The 22,724-nt window shown below is 35.9% G+C and overlaps 1 protein-coding gene across 6 annotated transcripts in view; it reads right to left on the bottom strand.

Moving 5' to 3' along the window:
- MAP7D2 (MAP7 domain containing 2) overlaps positions 1 to 22,724 on the bottom strand; it is a 183,105-nt gene that overhangs the window by 24,848 nt on the left and 135,533 nt on the right. For 2 of the 6 annotated variants that reach the window (XM_051985132.1, XM_051985133.1), the window contains exons 4-9: positions 18,866 to 18,986; positions 17,858 to 17,956; positions 15,864 to 15,974; positions 13,606 to 13,728; positions 11,244 to 11,386; positions 3,208 to 3,329 (exon numbers count right to left, since the gene is read on the bottom strand). In XM_051985132.1, the coding sequence (XP_051841092.1) occupies positions 3,208 to 3,329; positions 11,244 to 11,386; positions 13,606 to 13,728; positions 15,864 to 15,974; positions 17,858 to 17,956; positions 18,866 to 18,986 (719 nt within the window). The remainder of the gene's footprint in view (positions 1 to 3,207; positions 3,330 to 11,243; positions 11,387 to 13,605; positions 13,729 to 15,863; positions 15,975 to 17,857; positions 17,957 to 18,865; positions 18,987 to 22,724) is intronic. The other 4 variants (XM_051985136.1, XM_051985137.1, XM_051985135.1 and 1 more) reach the window with 4 other exon arrangements.

The raw sequence follows: 22,724 nt of genomic DNA, 5'->3' as shown, positions 1-22,724 counted from the left end.
AGTTTGCAAACATTTTCCAACAATTATTTCATCTGATTCCTACAAAAGCCTTGGATGGTAAGTATTCACCTAATTTTACAGATGAGGAAACAACAGAATGGTTAAGTAACTTGCTCTGCATTACATAGCTAGAACACATTGGCAGGATTAGAGTAGATTAGTCACAATTTAAAAGAAAAGAGAATGATGGATCTTGGAAAAACAAACAAACAACATAAGATGAATAGATTGAGCCATTTAAAATAGGAATATCACACCATCAAAAAAGAAAAAAACCAGAAAACAAACAAGACAGAATCATGGAAATGTCAGGCAAGGGTGTGTGTGTAAAAAATACTGATAAAGGAGAGAGGGAGCAGAGATGAGTGGAAGGGGACTTGTGCCATCAACCTTTCTAGTAGCAGTTAAAAAACTGTGTTTGACCAACAAGAACCATGTGAAAAGGTAGAAAGACCACTGCCATATGTGAATGATCATTCAGATGCACAGAAAAGATACAAATAGAGTTTAAAATAAATACATTTACTACAGTAATAATCTTAAAATGTGGAGTAGTAGAAAAAGCTGAAATTTAAGAATCAGAAGCCCTGAGTTACTTTGTTCCTTGCTATGTTGAAATTGTATTTTGTTCTGGTCCCCTTGACTATCTTTACCTCCACCCCAGCATAGCTAGTATAATAAGTTTATAGGTAACTAGTATAAGTCATTTAAGTTACTTACAAATTGCCCCATAAATTAAAGGCAACCTAAGTTACTTATAAATTGTCTCACAAATTAGAGGAGCACAAGGAGCCAGACAAACAGCCTCATAAATTAACTAAGACCACATCCTGAGACTCTGTGCTAAATTAGGGGAAGTTATCTGTAATGTAACAATCCCTTGGTCTGGTTAACTGCCTTTGGTCTATAAGATTAAGATAAACTGCTCAGTAACACCCGTAAAAGTACTATATTACTGAACTAACCCTAAAGTATTGCTGATACAAAGTTCTGTTCCCCAAGCACTCCTCCACCTGTTATGATAGGTGCTCAGCTAAGAGATTCTCAGATAAGAGAGGTGCTCTGATCCTACACCATTTTTTCCCCCAAGCTACCTCTTTCTCAGTTTGCTTCCATACTGTCTGTGCTTTATTAAAATGTAACTGAAGTATTATTTCCTACTCACCAGTGTTTCCTGGTGAGTATTCAAAGAACAAGGTTTTCCTGCCCCTCCTCAATTCAAAGGGTCCCATTCCTTTAATCAAAAATTGGGAGAACCAGGAGGACCAAAACTATACCCTGCTGAACTGTGAACTGCCATTACTGTGAACAAATATGGCAAAATGAATCTTGTGTATCTCCTCCTAGGAGACTTTCCTCATTATTTCGGACTCAATAAATTGATAATAGATTATAAATATATCACTACATAATGTATAAATTATATCGTATAATATCAATTTATAAAATATAATAAAGGATAAATTAATAATTCCATAAATTAATTAACAGAATTCACTTGCTCCGGTACTTAATAGTTATATGACCTTGGGCAAGCCATCTGAAAACTTTCTAGGTTGTCATTTTTCAGTTGTAAAATGAAGATGATAATACAATCTATATAAGCTTACTACAAGAAAGAGTTAGGAGGGGGTCAAGCAAAGCAATCCATCCAATGTGAGTTTAGAATTTAGTAAAATGGAATTTTAGAGATGTGATCAGTAACATCTAGATATGTAGCTTACAAAATGGAAAGATATATAAAACAAGGAATACTCAAGCCAAATTTAAAGTAGAAACTAGCTAATTGGCAGTAAGTTACAAAGACTAGGACTATTACTAGAACTCACTTAAACAACATTTCAATCTTCCTTTAACTTTTTTTCACTAAAGACTGACATTTTAGCCAAAGAGGACTTTACAGCTTTTATTATTCAACTGTTTTAATCTTGTCATACTCTCAGTGATCCTTTCAGATTCTCTTTGCAAAATTACTGGACTGGTTTGCTGTTTCTTTCTATTTACAGATAGAAGGATATTTAGTGATATTTATTGACTCCAGGATTGGCAATTTATTCACTTCACCACCTAGATGCTCAGACTTTATAATTACAAAACTCAAAAGTCTTCTATGCTCAATGTATTATTGGTGTTGGTTGACCATGTTTATCATAATTCTTTACTAAGTGGCACAAAGGAAACAATGTGATGGATTCTGCCATAAAGAAAGGAAATATGGAAGAAAGGACAGTAGAAGAGGAGCAATGGACAAACATCTTAATGGAAATCTTAATAGAAAAATGATGCAAGTAAGGGATTTTTTTTTAAAGCATTTAAATTGCATGCCAGAGAAAGATCAAAGCAGCCTTGTAAATAAGAACCTCACTTGTATTGGCTGGTAAACATTTTCTACACTAGTGATCAAATAAATATATTTTAACAAGATTTCTTTTTCTCTTCACTTTATCTCCTTGATTACTCTTTCTCGTGAAAGTGGACACAACCATATATAACCATATATATCATCTTCCCTTCATTCTCACAGCTCCCAGTCAGTCTAGTTTGTTCACATCACCTGGACTAGTACAAAAGTCTTCTACATGGTTCTCCAGCCTCAAGTTTCTCCATGGAGCCACCAAAGTAATTTATTATAACACAAGCTTAATTATGTCACCCATCATTTTCTCCCCATTACCTTGATAATCACCTGCCTAATATGAACCTACTGGCTCACTATTATTTCCAGAATCCTATAAAGAAAATCATCCATTTTACATTTAGAGCTCTTTGAGACCTTCCCTCCCCTACCTTTTAATCATAAATCACCCCTCTCCAAGTACTCTACAATACAATTATATTAGCCTGTTTTGCTTGTTCTCACCCATAATATTCTGTCTACCAACTCCACACATTTGCACTGACCAACCCCTAACCCTAGGATGCACCCCTTCATCTCTTAGCTTCCTTGGCTTTCTTCAAGACTCAGCTCAAAGCCCACTTTTCTGGAGAAAGCCTTTCCTGATCCTTTCCAACCACTGGACACTGATTATGTCTTTAAGTATATAGTTATTTGTATGTTGTCTAGCACATTATACTCTGAACTCCTTGAGAACAGATTCATTTTTTTTGCTTTTCTTTGCATGTCTAGAGTTTAACACATAGCAGGTACTTAAAACTTACTGACTGACCTCCTGGTTTTTTTCATTAGAAGAGGTAAAACATTCTTACTTAGATACTGCAGGAGAGGATGGTCTCTTGGTTGATGGAGAATCAGATCTTCTTAATGGAGATCCAAGGCCAGTTAAGGAAGCAGATGCTGAAGCTCGCTTTTCTTTCCTTACTTTCTCAGTCTATAGTGGGAATAAAGAACATGAAAATCCAAGTACTGTGCAATCGGTGTTTTTTAAGCTACTTTTAAAATATTGCAACTACAACACTTCTAAAGTTACTTTCAAAGAGATCATTTCATCATGGCTTTCCAAATCATGAGCTATTTAAAGGAAGGTGACTGAATTCAACCCACTATACAATGTTCACACAGAGTTCCAAAATAGAAAAAAGGAACTTCAGAGCAAATGCACTCCCCACAGGGACCTTCCAATGAAAGAGTATTGAGCTCATGCTTTGTCTATAGAGCTCAAGGTAGTGAGTGAGTGGTAGTGAAAAAGGAACACTGGATTTGAATCTTCATGATTGGGTTTATAGTTCATAAGTCTGGGTTCATACGTGGGTTTATTAGCCATGTAACCTTGACCAAACCACATCTTCCATATGGATCATGGTATTTAGAGCTGAAAGGAGTGAAGGGACAGATCCTATGCAGGAAATCAAGGCACTAACTTATTCCAAAATCAAATGGCTAGATAGTAAAGCTGGATATCAAACTTAGGTCTTTTTATTCCAAATGTTGTACTCTTATTGATTATAAGCTGCCTTTGCGCACTATATATATAAAATAAAATTGTTTTGTTTGTTTGTATATATATATACATATATATATATTTTGTTTGTATATATGTTTGTTTGTTTATATATAAATTATACTTATGATCATATAATCATATCTTCCCTCACAAAGAGATTCTTATTTAGTAAAAACATGGAATTTTTCCCATATCTCCATAAACAGGTTTCAGAAGAGGAGATCAAAAGCCTAATTCAAATGTCAATTTAGTACTCATTTTCAGGAAGACTGATTATAGACAGAATATAAAGATATCAAAAGTTACCAGGGAAAATTATGGTTGGATGAAAATGCTATGAATGTAACCTTCAAGAAAGTCAGTCATAAATTCTTCCATAAAATGTATAATAAAATGATGTGGGAGTGTTATTTTCCCTTCTTCCATAATTACCCACTCTTTAGCCCTTAAAAACAGCTCATACTCCTCCATCTAACCACTTAAAGTCACTGCCCTTCTTTTCAACAATGAGGTGATTCAAGGCAATTCCTATAGATTGTGATGGGAAGAGCCATCCCCACATCCAGAGAGAGAACTATGAAGACTGAATGTGGAGTATGGAGTGTGGAGTTGTTGCATGTTTCCTTTTTTTCCTTTCTCATTTCTTTCCCCTTTTTGATCTGATTTTTCTTGCACAACATGATAAATGTGGAAATATGTTTAGAAGAAATTGCACATGCTTAACCTATATCAGATTGCTTGTAGTCTAGAGGAGGGGGCAGGAGGCAGAGAAGAAAAAATTGGGATTTTGCAGGGGTGAATGTTGAAAACTATCTCTTCATGTATTTTAAAAAATAAAGCTATTATAAATTTAAAAAAAATAAAGTCACTACCTTACTGTAAAAGTACCTCCATATCTAGTTAGCCGCTCACCAACATATTCCCCCATCATTTTCTTTTCTTCCTTTCACACACACACACCCCACTATTATCATCATCAGACCCTTCCTTCCTCCTCCCCTTCTACTGTCATCACCATCTTTCTATACAAATTTGCATAAAAGGAATCTGGAAATTTAATAGCTAGTTGGAGATACTAAAGAAAGTATACTGGACTAGGACCTGTGTTCAATACCTCTGTATACAGGTTGTTGCTATATGACCTTGCTAAGGTCATACTGCCTCTAAAGACCTTAGTTTCCTTATTTGTAAAATAAGACTTTGTCAATTATAATTGTGATTTTAAATTTTGTGTTTTTTCACTTACTACAATATGTATGTTGTTTTCCTGATTCTGCTTATTGCATTCCATTTGCATCATCTTAATCCTCAATCCCAAATAGTCATTCCTTAAAATGATGAAATTTTTGTAAAAATTATAAAAGAGAGGGTAGATAGATGGCCCAGTGGATAGAGCACCAACCGTGAAGTCAGGAGGTCTCATGTTCAAATATGGTCTCAGATACTTAACAAGGCAAGTCAACCTCAATTGCCTCAGCAAAATAATAATAATAATAGTAATAGTAAAATTAAAATTAAAAAGAGGAAGAAAAAAATCAAAGTTGATCAGCACATTGACAAAAAACCTATAGTTTACCTAGTATTACACAGTATAGTTTACCTATACTATTCTCCACATATGTGAATTCCATGTTCCTAGCAAAGGAGTTGGGGAAAGTGTTTTCTGAAATCTATTATTTGGGGTCAAGTTTATTTGTAACTTTGCAATATTGATATCACTTACATTTTATTGTTATAATTATATATATGTATGTATATGTACAGATACACACACACACACACACACACACACACACACACACACACATATATATATATATATATATATATATATATATATATATTCATGCAAGAGCAGTTAGGTAGCACAATGGACAGGACACCATTAGAAGAATCCAGTTACTGTGTGATCCACCCTGGGCAAATGACTTAACCCTATCTGACTTAGTTTCCTCATTTGTAAAATAAGTTGGAGAAGAAAATGGCAAACCACTTTTAATATCTTTATAAGGAAAATCCCAAATAAAAATCCATGACTGGGAAAAACCAATGTAACACACATAATGTTTATGTGCATGTGTGTATGTATAGATATACACGTACATAGATGTGTGTCTAAGACCTTTTTCCAATTCTCACATTCCAACTTAGTAGTGATTGAGGGGTACTAAGTTGAGGAATAGAATTAGAGACTAGTTAAGAGACTTCCCTAGTATCTCACAGACAATATCATTAGGAGAAGAACTTGTGGGGAGAACTTGCATTCAGATCTTTTTGGTTTTGAGGCAGGCTTGCTGTCCAATGTTGTGATTTATGCTAACCTTTCTTTTTTAATGCTTTATTATTATTAAAGCTTTTTATTTTCAAAACAGATACATAGATAATTTTCAACATCCATTCCTACAAAACCTTGTGTTCCAAATTTTTTCTCTCTCTTTCCTCTACCCCCTGCCCTAGACGGCAAGTAATCCAATATGTTAAACATGCAATTCTCTATACATATTTCCACAATTATCTTGCTGCATAAAAAAAATCAGATCAAAAAGGAAAAAAATGAGAAAGAAAACAAAATGCAAGCAAACAACCACAAAAGAGTGAAAATACTATGTTGTGATTCACAACCAGTTCCCACAGTGGCTCTCTCCATCACAAGTCCATTGGAACTGGCCCGAATCATCTCATTGTTTGGTTTTGGTTTTTTTCCCCCTCCTTTTTCTTTTTTCTTATTTAAATTAAAGCCTTTTATTTACAAGATATATGCATGGGTAATTTTTCAACATTGACCCTTGTAAAACCTTCTGTTCCAAATTTTCCTTTCCCGCCTTTCACCCCCTCCCCTAGATGGCAGGTAGTCCAACACATTAAATATGAATAACTGATTTTGAAAAACGACTGGTCTCAAAGTCATGCTAACAGCGTCCCATTCCATTTTTAGAACAACAGCACCGTGCTATCAAATAGAAAGAAAGAAAACAACTGGTTTCTAATTCAGGAGCAAATTCACTGCCCACAGAGACCCTGCAAATGAAGAATGAAAGATAATTATGATGCAGAGAATTGAAACAAAATGCAATGTAGACAAAGAACGTAGAAGTGACTAAAAAAGATGAGGTAAAGAAAAAGAAAAGCAGGATGGCAAATATTGGCCAAGAAAAAATAAATACCTCAAAAGGTTCTAGAATGGGGCAACCAATAATGAAGGAAGAAGAAAGGAGCTCAGATTGAGATGGGGGTAGAAGATGAAGGGGGAATATACTTTGTGTTATTAAGTACTCACTAGGTGCTTGCAATAGGAACATCAGAGACAGGGAGCTCATTTAGAGGGGGAAAAAGAAACAAGTTTGGGAAGAAGGGCAGTCAAGGCCAAGCGAGGAAGGATTTGGAAAAACATTTTGGGCAGATGGAAGGTACAGCAGTTGAATCAAGGGGGACATGATCAGCAAGTTAAGCCTTTTGTTTTGACAAGCTGACAAGGATTAAGAAGAGCAAATTTTAAGACACTCTGCAAATGTAGTGTCATGAGAATTTAAGGAAAATTAAAGAAAAATTGTATAAAGATTATACAAGAAAGAAGAAAGAAGAATCAAAAATGATCAGAAATGGATACCTAGAGATTGCTTAAAAAATAAATAGAAGGTCAGAGTAGAAGAATATAGACTAGCCCCATTGTGGTGCCATAAGGGACTGGACAGAAATTCCAATTTCATTGTACTGCAGACTGTAGTAACTAAATAATAATTATAAAAATAATGATGATTAATAAAAAGAAACAATTACCTGACATTTATTCAGTTTTTTAAGGTTTACAAAAGCACTTTAGCGATATTATCTCACTTGAATCTCATAACCTGATGAGATGGGTATTAGAGACATTATCTCAATTTTACAGATGAGGAAACTAAGGCTCAAAGAATTTAAGTGATTTTGCCTATTGCAACAGAGCTTTTATATGATGGAAGGGATGTGAATCCAGGTTTTCTAAGTGCAGTACTCTATCCATTATATATTATGACTTTTATTTGTTAAAATGTTCATAAGGTGTGCTTAGATAATATTCAAGTAACTAGGTGGTATAGTGGATTGATTACTGGGCCTCAGGAAGAGTTCAAATCCAGGCTCAGATATTTACTAGCTGTGTGACTCTGGACAAATTATTAATTCTGTTTGCCTCAGTTTCCACATCTGTTAAATGAGCTGGAAAAAGAAATGATAAACTAGTCCAGTAACTTTGACAAGAAAACCCCATCTGACTGAACAACAACAAAATACTCAAAGAATGATTATATGCACAATGACCATTGATCACAGAGGTTATAGTCAATGTACTTCTTTAATGCTTTAAGGTCTGCAAAGCAATTTATTCTCTTTCCTTCTTTAGCACCCCTTCCCATGGTAATACCAGAGAAACTGAGGTGAGAAGAAAATTTTTTTTTATTCTTTAATGTGGAGAGTTTAAGCTAGCTGATTGAAATAGGAATATATTTCCAAAGCATTTGGTCCAGAGCAACTGAGGCACATAATTTATATAAGGTTTTTAGCAAGCAAAATACAGAAGCAGAGTGCAATTAGCCTTTCAGCTGTTGTTTTCTTTACTTCAGGGCAGGAAGAGAGGAGTTAACTTGTTATTTACAGCTTGGGGATTGTGGGCTCAGGCCCTGTCAGATAAGAATAGGATCATTCTTGGATAGAAAGGGGCTATGACTGCAGGACCTAAGATTGTCCTTGACAATAATTCTATTCCCAGGGTAGTTTTTGAGCAGGGACAAAGTCAGAGAGGCAAGCACCTGGAGATTGTTTTTCTTTTCTATCCTTCATTGTGTCGCAATGGTATGTGAAGGGGAGTTGGAGCCACAAGGTTTATTAAACTCAATTTTTCAAGTCTAATTGCACAAATGAAAAAGGGATGGGGGATATGGCCTGCTATTTAGGGCCTGACACCACCAAGGGTGATGGGAAAACAAGATTTGAGCAAGAACTAACTCCCCTTTAACCAACACTGATCCCCTAAGATTCTGCTGACCAGCGCTGAGCTTGAGGTGAAGAAATGGGGTATAGAAGTGAAAAAGAGGGAATATATCAAAATATGAAACATTAAAAATGACTAAATTATTAACTAACTCATCTACTGTTAGGCTGCTTAGATATGGAATAATTGTGAAGCAAGAGCTAACTTTGCTTTAGTGCCAGGGTTTTATGCACTATTTCCAACTAGAGTAGAAGCCCTCAAAGATAGGTCCTGTGATAGCCTTCCCACCTTAATTATCCTCTGCAATTGTTGCTGTTCCTTAGTTTGTGTGACCTCAGGGTCTCATCCATGGCGTTTTCTTAGCAAAGATACTGGAGTATTTCATTCTCCAGTGTGTCCCCATTTAACAGATAAGGAAGGAGGCAAATAGGGGTTTTGCGACAGTCACACAGCAGTAAGTAATTAGAGGGCAGATACAAATTCCAATTGTCCTAACTTCAGGCCTACTGCTCTATCCACCGTACCACCCAACTCCCTGCATGATCTAAAAGAATCTGCTAAAAAGCTATGTCCGCTATAATCACTCAATAGGTGCCTTATGATCAAAGAGGATGATGGGACAGAATCTTTGATCCTCATTTTCAGTGTTTGGGAATCTTTTGTGGTTTTAGTTCTTCAAATACAAAATTTTCACCTTAAGAGTAAATATTCTTCCATAATTTTCATTATAAGTTTACTTTTTAGAACCTGGAGCCTATATTAGGGTCCAATAAAATAGCTCCAGATTTCTGATGCTAAAAGATGTCTTAAAAAAGAGCTATAAAATTTCTCACAAAATATTTCTGACTGTCAGAAGTAATATAATGATAATGATGATATCAATAGCAATAAATAATAAAGCATTTTAAAGAGATACAAAGTACTGTGAACTTTTTTTTAACAACAATTCTGTGAACAGGTTATTCTCCATTTTGTAGAAGAGAAAAAAAATAAGGCTGAAACGAGGTTATAAAATGATTTGCCCAGAATCACATAATAAATCAGAAGGACAGGGTATTTGAATTTACTGACTCAAAAATTCGCCAATCTATAGCCACTCTATTACCTAACTGCCTCTGAGATAAATGGAAAATTAAGAAATCAACTTGCAGGGGAAAGAATGTTATATTTGAAATTACAAGCCTTGAGTTCTAATTCTCAATCTGTTACTAATTCTTAACTTCTCTGGGTCTTTGCTTCTTCTTCATCTGTAAAATAAGAGAGCTAGACTAGATCATAAATATTAAACTCACAGCCCACATGCTGCTGTAATTCCTCCAGTGAAACTGGCAAAGATTTCACAAAAACAGAGAAAAATACAAAATAATGTTAATGTGGTTTTTTCCTAAATTAATATGCCAAGCAGGGTTGTGTTTCTATTTTAGTTGAACACGCTTAAGTGAACACCCTTAAGTCTCCTTCCACCTTCAGGAATTTTGTGCAAATTAACACTGACCACCCAGCCTTGGGAAGCAGCCTAGAAAAAAAATTCTGCTCCAACATGTGCCTATGGATTGCTAATTTAATCAGAGACCATCTGAGTCATTCCTAGGTGGTTCTAAAGTCTCTAAATAGGCATAAGACAGACCAAAGTCACCAAAAGTTAGTAAATCACATTCAAATTCTTGGCTCCCACTGTAGTAATGGATAGAGTGACTGTAGGAAGTCAATTTATATCTTCTCAGTAGAATTGTAAATATTCTATTTCATTTGATCCTCCAACAATCCATAAATATCTCCATATTTCACAAATGAGAAAACTGAGGCAAACCAAGGTCAAAAGAAGTGCTTTAGTTTCCCACAGCCATTAAGTGTTTGAGTTAGGACTAGAACGAGTTCTTCCTAACTGTAGGGTCCACTGTACCACTTCAGTAATGCTCTTCCAAAGAGTTGATAAACTGAGATCTATTTGGTTATTATGTGTACAATTCAATTACAGTTGGCTGGGGAAGCTAGGAAATACTCTAGTGGATAGAGCACTAGCCCTGAAAGTCAAGAGAATCTGAGTTCCAATCCTGCCTCAGACACTCACTAGTTGTCAAGTCACTTAATCCCAATTGCTTCTTCTTCCAGACAAAACAAACAATTATTCAAGTTCTTAGGGATCCTACAGTACTCAACTTTGAAGAGTTCATCATTTCATGAAACTCCCAATAAAAAATTTAAAATAAAATAAAAAAAAATAAAATTTAAATTAAAATAAATAAAATAGATTTAAAATAAAATTTAAAATAAAATGGATGGATTTTTTTTAAGATAGTTAAGACATTTCAAATTAATTTAAAGTCACACAGATCAACAACTTGATAGTGATCAAGGCTTGCTCTAAAACTCACCTGTTCAATTGAAACTGCTCCTCTTGAGGCATCCCCAGCACCAGAAGCCACCATCTTCCTTCTCTCTGGGATACGGGCAGGAGAGGCTTTGTGGGGAGATTTAAAAGGGCTACCTGGGGCTAAACGAGGACAGATAGGGGAGACTGCAGAGTTATAGCATAATAGTCAAAAGCAATAGGAAGGACAAGGGACAGACAGAAGAAGAGGGAAGGAAGGAAAAATCACACAACTCCATTATAACTGGGTACATGGCAAAGAGCAGTCTTTAACTAATGGTATCTCACACTCCAAAGGAGCCCTAACCCTATAATAGCAGATGTTTATATGAAATCATCATTATTCCACTTTTAATAGATACATGAATAAGAAATAAAATCTTTTAAAGTTCACCTTTTTTAAAATCCTCACTGAATTTTGTGGGGGGAAAATTCTGAAAATATTTTGAAAGTGAGAAGGATATATAGAAATAAGGTTTTATATAATTGTACTGATATAACCTATATCAAATTGCTTTTCATCTTAGGGAGGGGGGAGAAAAGAAATTGAGAAAGATATTGGCTCAAATTTGAGCCTTTCCACTTGCTACTAGTGGGATGTTGGGCAAATTATTTTCCTTCACTGGGTTTCAGTTTTCTTATTTGTAAATGAAGAAGGACTGGATTGGATGGCTTCAATTCTATGATCCTAGAAAGTGTTGGGTTCCTCCACATTGTACTGAGAAACCTCCACTTAGGGAAACATGGGCATAATTAGATAAAAAAACTAGATAAAGAAAATTGAAGTAAATTTGATTGTGGGACACAATAGCCAAGTGTTATATAACCTGCAGAGAGAATAAAATGGATTTTTTTTTTTTGCTTTTGTATGGTCAGTTATGTCTGACTCTGTGACAGGGCAGTGAAATTAAATTTTAAGTTTAAAACAACCTATTTTCATAATTGCATAACTAATTAACAAGGTTATTTACATATAGTAACATTTAATCTCTCCATTTTACCCAGAGAGGTAACTATGCTATCATAGCATCATAAATGTGTTAAATGGCTTTAATGAGATATTTTAAAATGTGAAGGGTTTTTTTTTTAAATCATAGATAAACAACCTCCAAAGTCATCCTCTTCCGTATCAAGCTTTGAAAACAAACAAAACATTTCTCTAAGCTTTCAGAAGGTTAATCCAGACATCAACATGATCAATTCAAGCTATATATCTTGCCTACTGCTCCTTTTTCCCTTTTTAAACACTAACTAATAAGCATTCTCCTGACTTTACCAATTATTTATTTATCTATGGCCAACAGCATAGCATGTTTACATACAGGATCGGTGTTTTCATTTTTTCTTTCATTATAAATAAATAATATTATATCTTAGCAATCTGTAGAATAGCTTGATTTTTTACATTTAATTGGGAAGTTAAAGAAAGGCTAGCTAATACCACATAAGTGATAAAGATTGATTCCCAGGGGTAAATGGATTCAACCGTGTGCTAGGATGATTTCTTTTGGGTGAATTCAGAATTGGGATAGGAGTTTCCATCTCACTGCTAAATCAGGTAAATCAGTTATGATCATGTTGGAGATTTTACTCAAAATTGTTAATTCAATAATTCTGAAGAAATTGTCCCCAAGTAAGCTTGCATGCATTAATTTATTGCATTGAAAGTATACTGTGTGTAAACAGAGAAAAAAAAGAGTTCTATATAAGAATTGACAATTATCTCATATTGTCTATAGCACTGGTCATCCATGAACAATTGATGAGAACTCCAATTATAGGTTATCTTTATATTGCATGATTATCACCCTCCCCTCATACACAAAAACATGCAGCTTGGATAAAACTATGATGAATTGATTCTTTTAAGTAAGAAATCATCACACAACTATATTTGTGAAATAAATATCATTTGTCTTCAAAGCCAGTTTCTATTATCTAGTCTGATCAAATGGATTAATTTGTCACAATAGTGGTAGGTATGGCAATACAGATTCTGTTTCAGAATTTCAAGGTTAGCTTCTCTTTGTATTCCTAACCATTTTGCCCAGTAGGGCAAATGCTTCTTGATTGTCTATGCTTAAAAGACATACATTTACTTGCAACATTTAGAGAATAAGGCATACATTTAGGAAAACAGGATTATTTTAATTTACCCTAGTCCTCAAGAATGTAGTTACAATAATTGTAGGAAAAGAAATTTGGGAATTAGTAGCTTAAAGACATTACACAAATTTAGGAAATGAGGAAAAGAAAAGCAAAAATTCACCATGAAATAAAACACTTCAATCCCTTTTCAGCATTTTCCACAGCTGCTAAATGCAACTTTCACACCTTAATAGTCAAAACTTTTCAGCCTGTTTTACCTGAATCAATGGACTGCTCAGAAAGCATGAGTGTGCTTCGGGTTCTGGCTAAGGAAGATTGTGTGGGGGTCAACAGTCGCATAACAATAAAGTTTTCCAGTGGACTAAGGTGCATGCGGTGGGCTGAAGGATGGAAGCAAATGAAATGAAAAAAAAATATATATATACACACATATACACATGCAAAATTAAAGAAAAAAAGCAATGTTGAAAAAAAACAATGTGCATCATGCAAAGGGATGTTTCTGAAAACAAAATAATTTAAATTTCCTGAGGACCAGACATTTAGTAGATTTCTTGATATTTACAAATACACATCAAGAATATATTATTTCATAACTACAAATTAAACAATTATACATTACACAAAATAGATCTCCTGAGTGATAAGACTATCAAGTCTGCAAAGGTACAGCAACTCTATTGAGACACTAGAATTTCTGAATAAATGTTTATTACTGAACAACATTTGATCTACATTCCTAAATGTAATTGAAACAGCATTTTTTTGCTCAGAAAAATCTAATATTAATCAACATACAAAATACATATCAATTCTATAAGAGTTTCTATAATCAATTAAAAAAATTGTTTTATAAGACATTGTCGAGAAATAATTATATAATAAACCTTGATTTATTTTTAAGACAGTAATGAACACTGTCATCATGCACTTTTTCTGTATCAACTGGATTTTAAAAAATCATATGAAATTAGAAATAGTCAACTCCCTATTATCTGCTTTAATGGAAGACAGCAATGTTGATTATTCAAAATACAGATAGTCCAAAAGTCATGTGTGTGTATATTAACACACAAATACATATTTTATTATAGCAAATTGTCTTCTTAACCATACTGATTTCTTTAGATTGATGCAATAATGGCAACATTACAGGGAGAGATACCTCTTGGGATTATCCTGAGATTAAAAACTGTCCCTTAGAGCAGGTATAGAGAGATAACAGAGTTGACAGTGAATGATAAAGCATGGGCACATTGACAGTAATTCACAATAAGGAGAGAACTTGGGTTTATCCCTAACCTATAACTCCAAGTGAATTTTAGCAAACATACAGAACTGCCATGTGCTTCATATGCTTTATAAATGTTTTCATCTCTATTTCTTTAATAATTCTGTTTTTAGGCGCCTCCTGCAAACTGCACTTCAGATCAGCAGCACTGTGTCATACTCAATACATCTAACAGAGAGGGCTTGCCAGGCTCTAAGGGACCAGTTTAATTATAAATTCACTGATAAGAAGCATTAGGGGAAGAACATCCTGGCAAGATGCAATTTGTCCTTTAAAGGGCACAAGTGTTATCTCTATTCCCCTCCAAAGCAACTCACATGCTAAATATTCCATCAGAAATGCAATGTACAGCAGATCATACTGTTTGAGATGGCTTCTTGAAAAATCATCATCATCATCACAATCACACAGTATTGTAGGTTTCTCTTTCCCACTCCACCCTTTAACCTTCATAGCTTGAGTGAATGGTTTTTTGGGTTACATTTGTGATTTATCTAAACCCCTGGGAGAGAGCTGCCTGACAACCCGATTGAGATAAAATGCCAAAGACCTTTAAATCTCTGATTCAAAGCATATCTAAAAATGGCACCAAAGAAAGATTGTCACACACATCCCAGTAGCTAAATTCACCAACTGCTAACAGTTAAAGCACCTGAAAATGCTGCCTTCTTTTAACCAGTTCTTTCTTAAGTGATCATATCATTTCTCTTCCCATTTAATAGGGAGCCTGACTTATTATCATGGGAAATTGCAATGGCCTACTTTGTCAGAAGACTACATTTATCAGAGTAACATCCACCTCATTGATTGCAGCATTTCAGAATCCCTGTAGGTAAATTCCTGACATTTATTTAAGTTATTTGGTCACATTCCACTTGCTTATAAATTAAATTCCAAAAATAAGTTAAATAGACAGCAGGAAGAGTAGAATGCATTTTGCAACCAGGAGAGAAGGCCAGTTTTCATTCCCTTGCAATAAAAAGTAGCTGTCCCATTCCCTTATCATCTTTCTTCCCAAGGATTAAATGATTTAACTACGTCCTAATATAATAACAGTTATTTGCAAAAGGTAGAGACATATGTGTGTTGGTGATTGGTGGTTAGGAGAAGAAGTCATTCACAAAAGAGACAAGTTTTAAAAAAGGTCTATAACCATCCAAGAGAATGTTTAAATGAAGAAAGAGAAGAGGACCATAGAGAGGTTAAGAAAACATAGTCACTTGCCTTTATCAGAGGAATAAGTAATTGCTGCCGTGGAGGAAGACAGACGCTTACTGATGGGTGACTCCAACTGCTTTGGAAGATTCATTGTAGAAGCTGAAAGTTTGTCACATGCTGCAGGAAGATGCATGAAAAAAGAACATTCATCCTACAGAGCAAGAAATCAAAAACTTTTTCTTCCCTACCTCATTTGTGGACCTTTGTTAATGATAGTTTTGAATTAACAACTAGGTATCTATGCATTTTATATTCTAAAAATCCAATTGTTCTAATTTCAAATATTCAGTTTCTTCAATAATTAACTATTACAGTGAAGGAGTTCCTTTCTTCTATTTCAACATTTCAATTTTTACAAAAACTAAAGTTATAATAAATCCTCATGGCAACTCATCTTCTGAAGAAAGATAGTGTGGCCCAATAGCTAAGGCTGACCTGGGAATTAGTGACACCTCCATTTGTATGAGCTGTATGATCCTGGCAGGTCCCCTAACCTTTCAGTTCCCAAGGAGTACTCAGACTATAATTTGCTGAGTAACTGCTAATCTATAGTGGTAGAGGGAGCTTCCTCATTAAGAGAGATCCCTACATCAGTTAAATTACAAGTCCCAACCTTCCAAAAGGGATAAAAAAGCTTATATATATATATATATATATATATATATATATATATATATATATATATATAAACACTAACACACACACACACACACATATATATATATATATACATAATTGGTATATGTGTTTATAATGTAATGGGTAACAAACAAAAACCCCACATGGATCAATTATTATAATTCTATTCTAAATTTAACTGCCACTGGAAAAAAAAATCTGTAAAATAAAATGAGTTTCACTCAACCCAGAACTGAAAAAATTACTTCATCCAACAACTCTCAAGCTTGGGAAATTTAGAATTGTCTTCTATTGTGATACTTGTTTAAAAATTTAAAGAAATCCTTCAGGAAAAGGCTTCAGAATTCTTGTATCCCGAGACATCCCCCAAATAGATAATTTAGAATGATTCTTTTAAACATCTGGGCCTTGAATCTTAATTCTCAGGGTCTTAACTATGTCTGCTAAAACTCAATAGAAACTAAAAGTTTTGGTGGTGTCCCAGTGGGAAGTTCTACAATAATATATCCTAAGCCCAAGGGGAAAAGTACAGGTGCTGCAATTAACCCCACCCATGTAAGTCGGCATGAATGTTGCTTCTAGGCAACAAGATTGGTGATGACTCTCTTTAAAGAGAGAACTCAAAACTTCTATTTCTGTTCATGTAATATCACCATCTGGATTGCTGGTAATTACTGTACCTATTTCTTTCTTTCTTTTTTTTTTTTTTTAAAGCTCTTGTAGCCAGTGGCAAGTATATCCATCTTTTCTAAAGATGCTCTTTAAATGGAAACAAAGATATGCTGGTTCTCATCCCTGTTCTAGACAATGCAATCTGTTAGTCCTTTATTTAAAACAAAATGCCTACCCGATAAATACAGAAATCAAGGACAAACCCAGAATTTGTGACTCCCAACAGCCGTTCTGTGGATGAGGCTCCCTGGCTACCCTTTCTGCCAAGCCCCCCGCCAAAGTCTATCCCAGTAATACAGACAGAACACAGGCATTCTGCACAAATGAAATGTTTTCTAAATGGAAAAATGACATGTAGGCATTTTCTGTAGGCTACTCAAGGTGTTTGCCTAGTAGGGCTCAAACAACATGCACAGCAAGTCAAGAAATTTGCTGTGTTGTTTGGGTCTGGGATGAGGGGGAGCAAAGTATGAAATGTATTCATTTCACCCAAGAAAGCTGTAGCCATGCACTGACTTCACTGTGACAAAACAATAGGGAATAACACACAAGTGAGTTATAGCTCTGTAAAAAAGTTACACAGCTTCAGACAAAGATGCAGGCTTAAGACAGACAAGATTGATAGATGGATTAAAGTGATTGAGAACAGTTATCACAAAACACCATGGTACTGTGATGCTCTGAAATACCATTGGAGTCATCAGTAGCAGCGGCAGAGGTCACAGGGTCTGGAGGAAGGGTGCTGGCTGCTAAACCTAGAAGAGGGGGTGGGGTATTTTCTGATTCACCTACACAGCAGAAAGTCAAAGAGAAGCGACAAAAATAACCTGATGTTTTTATTTCATCACTGTTGGGTTATATTAGAAAAAAAAAAGTTTACTTGTTATTAGAAAAAGTGAAAGGTTGCTGGTTTTTTTTTCCTTTAAAAAATAGACTTTTTTCCCCCTCAGTTGGAATATAATACAAAACTGCATAGCCCAGACACTGTACCAAATAGTTAAACATTACCCGCTCCAAAAGGAACTATACAATGCATTTATAGCTTATTTATAAAATAGTAACATTATTATTGAAAGAGAGAAGCATTTTAAAGTAGTCATGTTTCATTTAGCAGACAATAAAACTACCTTTGAAGATGACCAACTTTATAAAGAAATTAAGACTTGTCTTGAAAACTTGAAAGCTAACATAAATAATGACAAATTAAATAATGAAAGAACAATTTTGCTTTGAAACAAAATTAAAAGAACAATAAAAATAAAGGATGATGAAGGAAAAAAGCCTTTATAAATGGCAAATGCTGCTATGCATTTTTAATGGTACAGTGTCTGGCCCACAGTAGGTACTTAAAAATTTTTTTTTGTTACCTGATGAAACTACTAGACCCCTTTATCATTAAAAATATCCATAGCCCCATGTTTACTAGCTCCTTTTGCTTGGAAAATCAATTACTTAAACCATTGTTCTTTTTAGCAACAACTATCTAGATCTTAAAAAAAAATTAAGAATGAGCATCCCATCTTCCCTTGAATTAATCTCAATAGCAATTCTGGCAAGTTTAATAACTGCAAAGCTTCCACATTGTGAGTGGGCCCACCGGTGGAAAATACCCCAGCAACCGTGCAGTCGGCTGTTGCTATGGGACAGTTCCATTCTGCAGGATCTGCAATGCAGACAAGACAGCCGGCTTCACTCACCATCCCTTTCTGAAGAACCCGAGCTGGAAGCTAGCGCTCCTCCCCAAGACCACCGCTTCTGCTTCTGCTCCAGCTGCTGCGCTCGCTCCAGGGACCGTCGCATCATGGCTTCTAGGCGTTGCTGAGAAGTTGATGTAATAATATGTTAGTCAAGGGGTGTGTGTGTGTGTGTGTGTGTGTGTGTGTGTGTGTGTGTAAGATGAAGAATCAAACACTTCTGCTCTTGGCTAGCTGTTCTTGATGCTTCAGGAGGGAGAAAAATGGTCTTTTCTAGGCTGTTGCAGATGGGCTGAATCAGTGGCTAAGGACCAACTCAGAGACACCGTCAGCATTAAAACTACCTACCTCCAAACAGAGCCCTTTCTTTTGTCTGCAGAATCCAGGGGTCAAGAGAAAGGCCTAAGTAAATAACCCAGAGCGTGTATCGATGCTGAACATCTAGTCCCTCTGGGGGAACTGCCACTGAGCTGCTCTGGCCCTAATTTGTTTAAGAATAATGCTTGACAAGCATTAACTCCTTCTTGCCTACCACAAACCATCGCCATGCATTGGAGCAGCCCACAGCTGGGGGGTTCAGGAGAATAGCCCGGATGCACTCAGACAGAGGAGATTTGGGTCGCTAGAACATCATTCTAGTTCTGGCTGATACCACCACCACAACTACAACCACCTATTTTGATTTAGAAAATACACACACAAACACTGTTCTCCCCAATTCCTACCACAAAAGCAGTTTTAACGATCTTGATAAGAACTTTTATGATATCAGAAGAAGGCATTCATTTTATAAAAGAAAATCTGCTTTACAAAAGATCAAAATGGAAAATGACTATTCCTACTACATTCTGCATGCTATGCTTCATATCAGGGGTTAAGGTTTTATGTTTTAAAATCAAGCAGATCCACCATTTCTTACCCTCTACCCCCACCCACTTAGAACAAAGCTCCCAATCCCAATCCCAAAGAATAATCATCCTTTTTATATTTTGCACAGGACAGTAGAGAAATTCCACCAAAAAATCCAAACTACCCACCTACGCAGAAAAGAGAAAATCAATAGGCACTTCAGAAATGAAAATAAGCCAGAGAATCAACTTCGTTTTTATCTTCAAGTCAAAAACATAGCAATCATACACCAGAAAAGAATCCACTGCAACTGTTACCTTGGGAAAGCCAAGGAAGAGGAGATCGCAGTAGCTGGAAGCATTTCCCTGTGTGGCTCATAAAAGCTGCTGCCCCAATTGTGCAAGCCAGTCCTGCCTCCTTCCACAAAATGACACTGCAAATACTCAATTCTCTTCCGGTGCCAGGTTTGGGACTGGGGCAAGAGAAAAGGTAACTGGCTACTCTGCCATCCCAGAGACATGAGAAGCCAGAGCCTGGGGCTTTCCAGGAACCATGCACAATGGGTAAATCAAGCATGACTACTCAAGTCGGACTAGAAAAATGATATTTCTGTTTTCTTAACTGGAAAAAAAGCCCACAAAATCCTCAGATCATCCTGACTTTAGCTAAGTGGTTCAGTGGATAGGGTAACTAAGCAGCACAATGCAGGATTTAGCATTAGGAAAAGTAGATATGTGTCTCTGGTCAAGTCCGTTAATCCTGCTTGCCTCAGTTTCCTCCACCTGAGCTGGAGAAGAAATGGCAAACCACTCCAGTATCTTTACCAAGGAAACCCCAAATGATCTCAGAGTCATACAGATGAACAACAGCAATCAGGGACAGAGCCTCTGTTCAATTCCTGCCAATACTTACTAGCTATGTCCTTAGGCAAGATCATTTAAGCTCTATCTGCTTTTCTCAACTATAAAATGAGGATAATGATAGCACTTACCTTCCAGGGTTGTTGGGAGGATCAGATGTGATAATGTATGTAAAATATTTGCAAACCTTAAAGCACTACATAAATGCTTTTGCTGTTGAGTCATATATAACTCTGTGACCTCATTCGGGGTTTTATTGGCAGAACCACTGGAGTAGTTTGCCATTACTTATTCCCACTCATATTACAGATGAGGAAACTGAGGCAAACAGGTGTAAGTTACTTGCTATTATGAGACTAGGTTTGAACTCTGGAAGATAGTCTTTCTAACTACAAGCTCAGGGCTTTATCCACTGTGTCACCTAACTGCCACCATACAAATGCTAGTTATTGTAATTATTCTATTCAGTCAAAAGAATAGAACATCCTAAAATTCTATATTTCTGTATAATCTAACAAGGATGGAAAAGAGAAAATCTATTGCCGTTAGCCTTATTAGTTTCCACAATATTCTTCAAAATAAAAGTGATAGAATCCAAAAATATCAAAGCTGAAAGGGATAATGTAGATCATTTAATCTAGAGGTCTTAACACTTTCTGTATCATGAATCTCTTGGGCAATGTGATGAGGGCTATGGACTCATCTTCAGAATGTTTTTAAATAATTGAAGAAAATGCTCAATTTCAGTAAAAGGTTAGTGAAAATAAAACTGCATTTCCCCCCTAAAGATGCATTTTTCATTTGAGTTCACATCCCCCTGAAATCTATCCATGTCCTCCCCCCTTCCAAGGTCTATGCACTCCAGTTTAAGAACCCTTGGGGGGTAATCCAACCACTCTCATTTTTACAGAGGAAGCAAGTGTGTATATGTTTGGATGTCTTTTTAAGCTGATAGCTAATGGAGAAAAAGAGCAGCAAAATGGCTCCAGGAGTGCCAGGCCTGGAGTCAGGAAGAGTTCAGTTCAATGATGGCCTCAGACACCTCTTAGCTATGTGACCCTGCCCAAGTTACTTACTCTTATTTGCCTCAATTTTCTTAAAAAGAACTAGAGAAGGAAATGGCAAAATCACTCCTAAGATTCTTGCCAAGAAAACTCTAAATGGGGTTACTAACATGACTAAACAACAATGGAAAGAAACAATGCATTCTGCACATGTCCAGCTCTTTATAGGTTGCTTTCCCCTGACATTCAAGACTGGAACAGAGGATATAAAAAAAAGAGATGTTTCATCTTTTAATTCTCTGGTTTGGGTAATAGTCTACCCAATTAACTACTTCATCATCTTTTGGTTTGGGAAGTTAATATTTGGAGATTTCATGAGAAAAAAATTGGCAGAGACTCATTTTCCATGGGAAGATTACAATAAAACATGGATTGGAAACCACTGACTGAGAAATTCTCAGTAAAAATTCTCAGATCAGGTAAAGAAACTTCCCTTTCCTAGTCCCTTTCCCCTGAGACATTCTCCCGGTACAGCGGAGCTGGAGGATGCAGCCAAAGCACTGTGGGAAGCCTGCCCCACTGCGGGGCGACTGCAGCCTATAACACCTGCATTCAGGAATGAAGGAGGAAAGGGGAGCAGAAAGCTCTTTTGCCAGGAATTCAACCATGTCAACAACTCTGGGGGGCACTTAGCTGCTGGGTATTGTTAGATTCCTCATCCAGAGCATGGCAACCTATGGCATTAGCAGCAGCAAGGAGAATGGTTTTGTATATGGCCAGTATCAGAACCAGCACCAGCAACTAACTGGGGGAGGGAAGGGAGAGAAGCAGCAAAGGAAAAAACAGGAAAGGCTTCACTATATTTAAGCTTTGAAGGAAAATAGGAATCCCAAGAGGCAGAAACAAAGGAATGAATTTCAAGGATGAGGGACAATCTTTGCAAAAAGAAATGGAAATGAAAGATGGACTTTTTAAAAATAGCATTTTGTTTTTCTAAATATATGCAAAGAGAGCTTTCAACACTCATCTTTGCAAAACCCTGTGCTGCAAAATTTTCTCCCTTTTTCTCCCCATTCTCTTCCCCAAGATGGCAAGCAGTCCAATATAGGTTAAACATGTGCAATACTTCTAAACATAGTTCTATATTCA

The sequence above is a fragment of the Antechinus flavipes genome, chromosome 3, assembly GCF_016432865.1.
Source record: "Antechinus flavipes isolate AdamAnt ecotype Samford, QLD, Australia chromosome 3, AdamAnt_v2, whole genome shotgun sequence".
Taxonomy (NCBI): Eukaryota; Metazoa; Chordata; class Mammalia; order Dasyuromorphia; family Dasyuridae; genus Antechinus; species Antechinus flavipes.
This window is presented reverse-complemented; position numbering and strand designations above follow the sequence as displayed.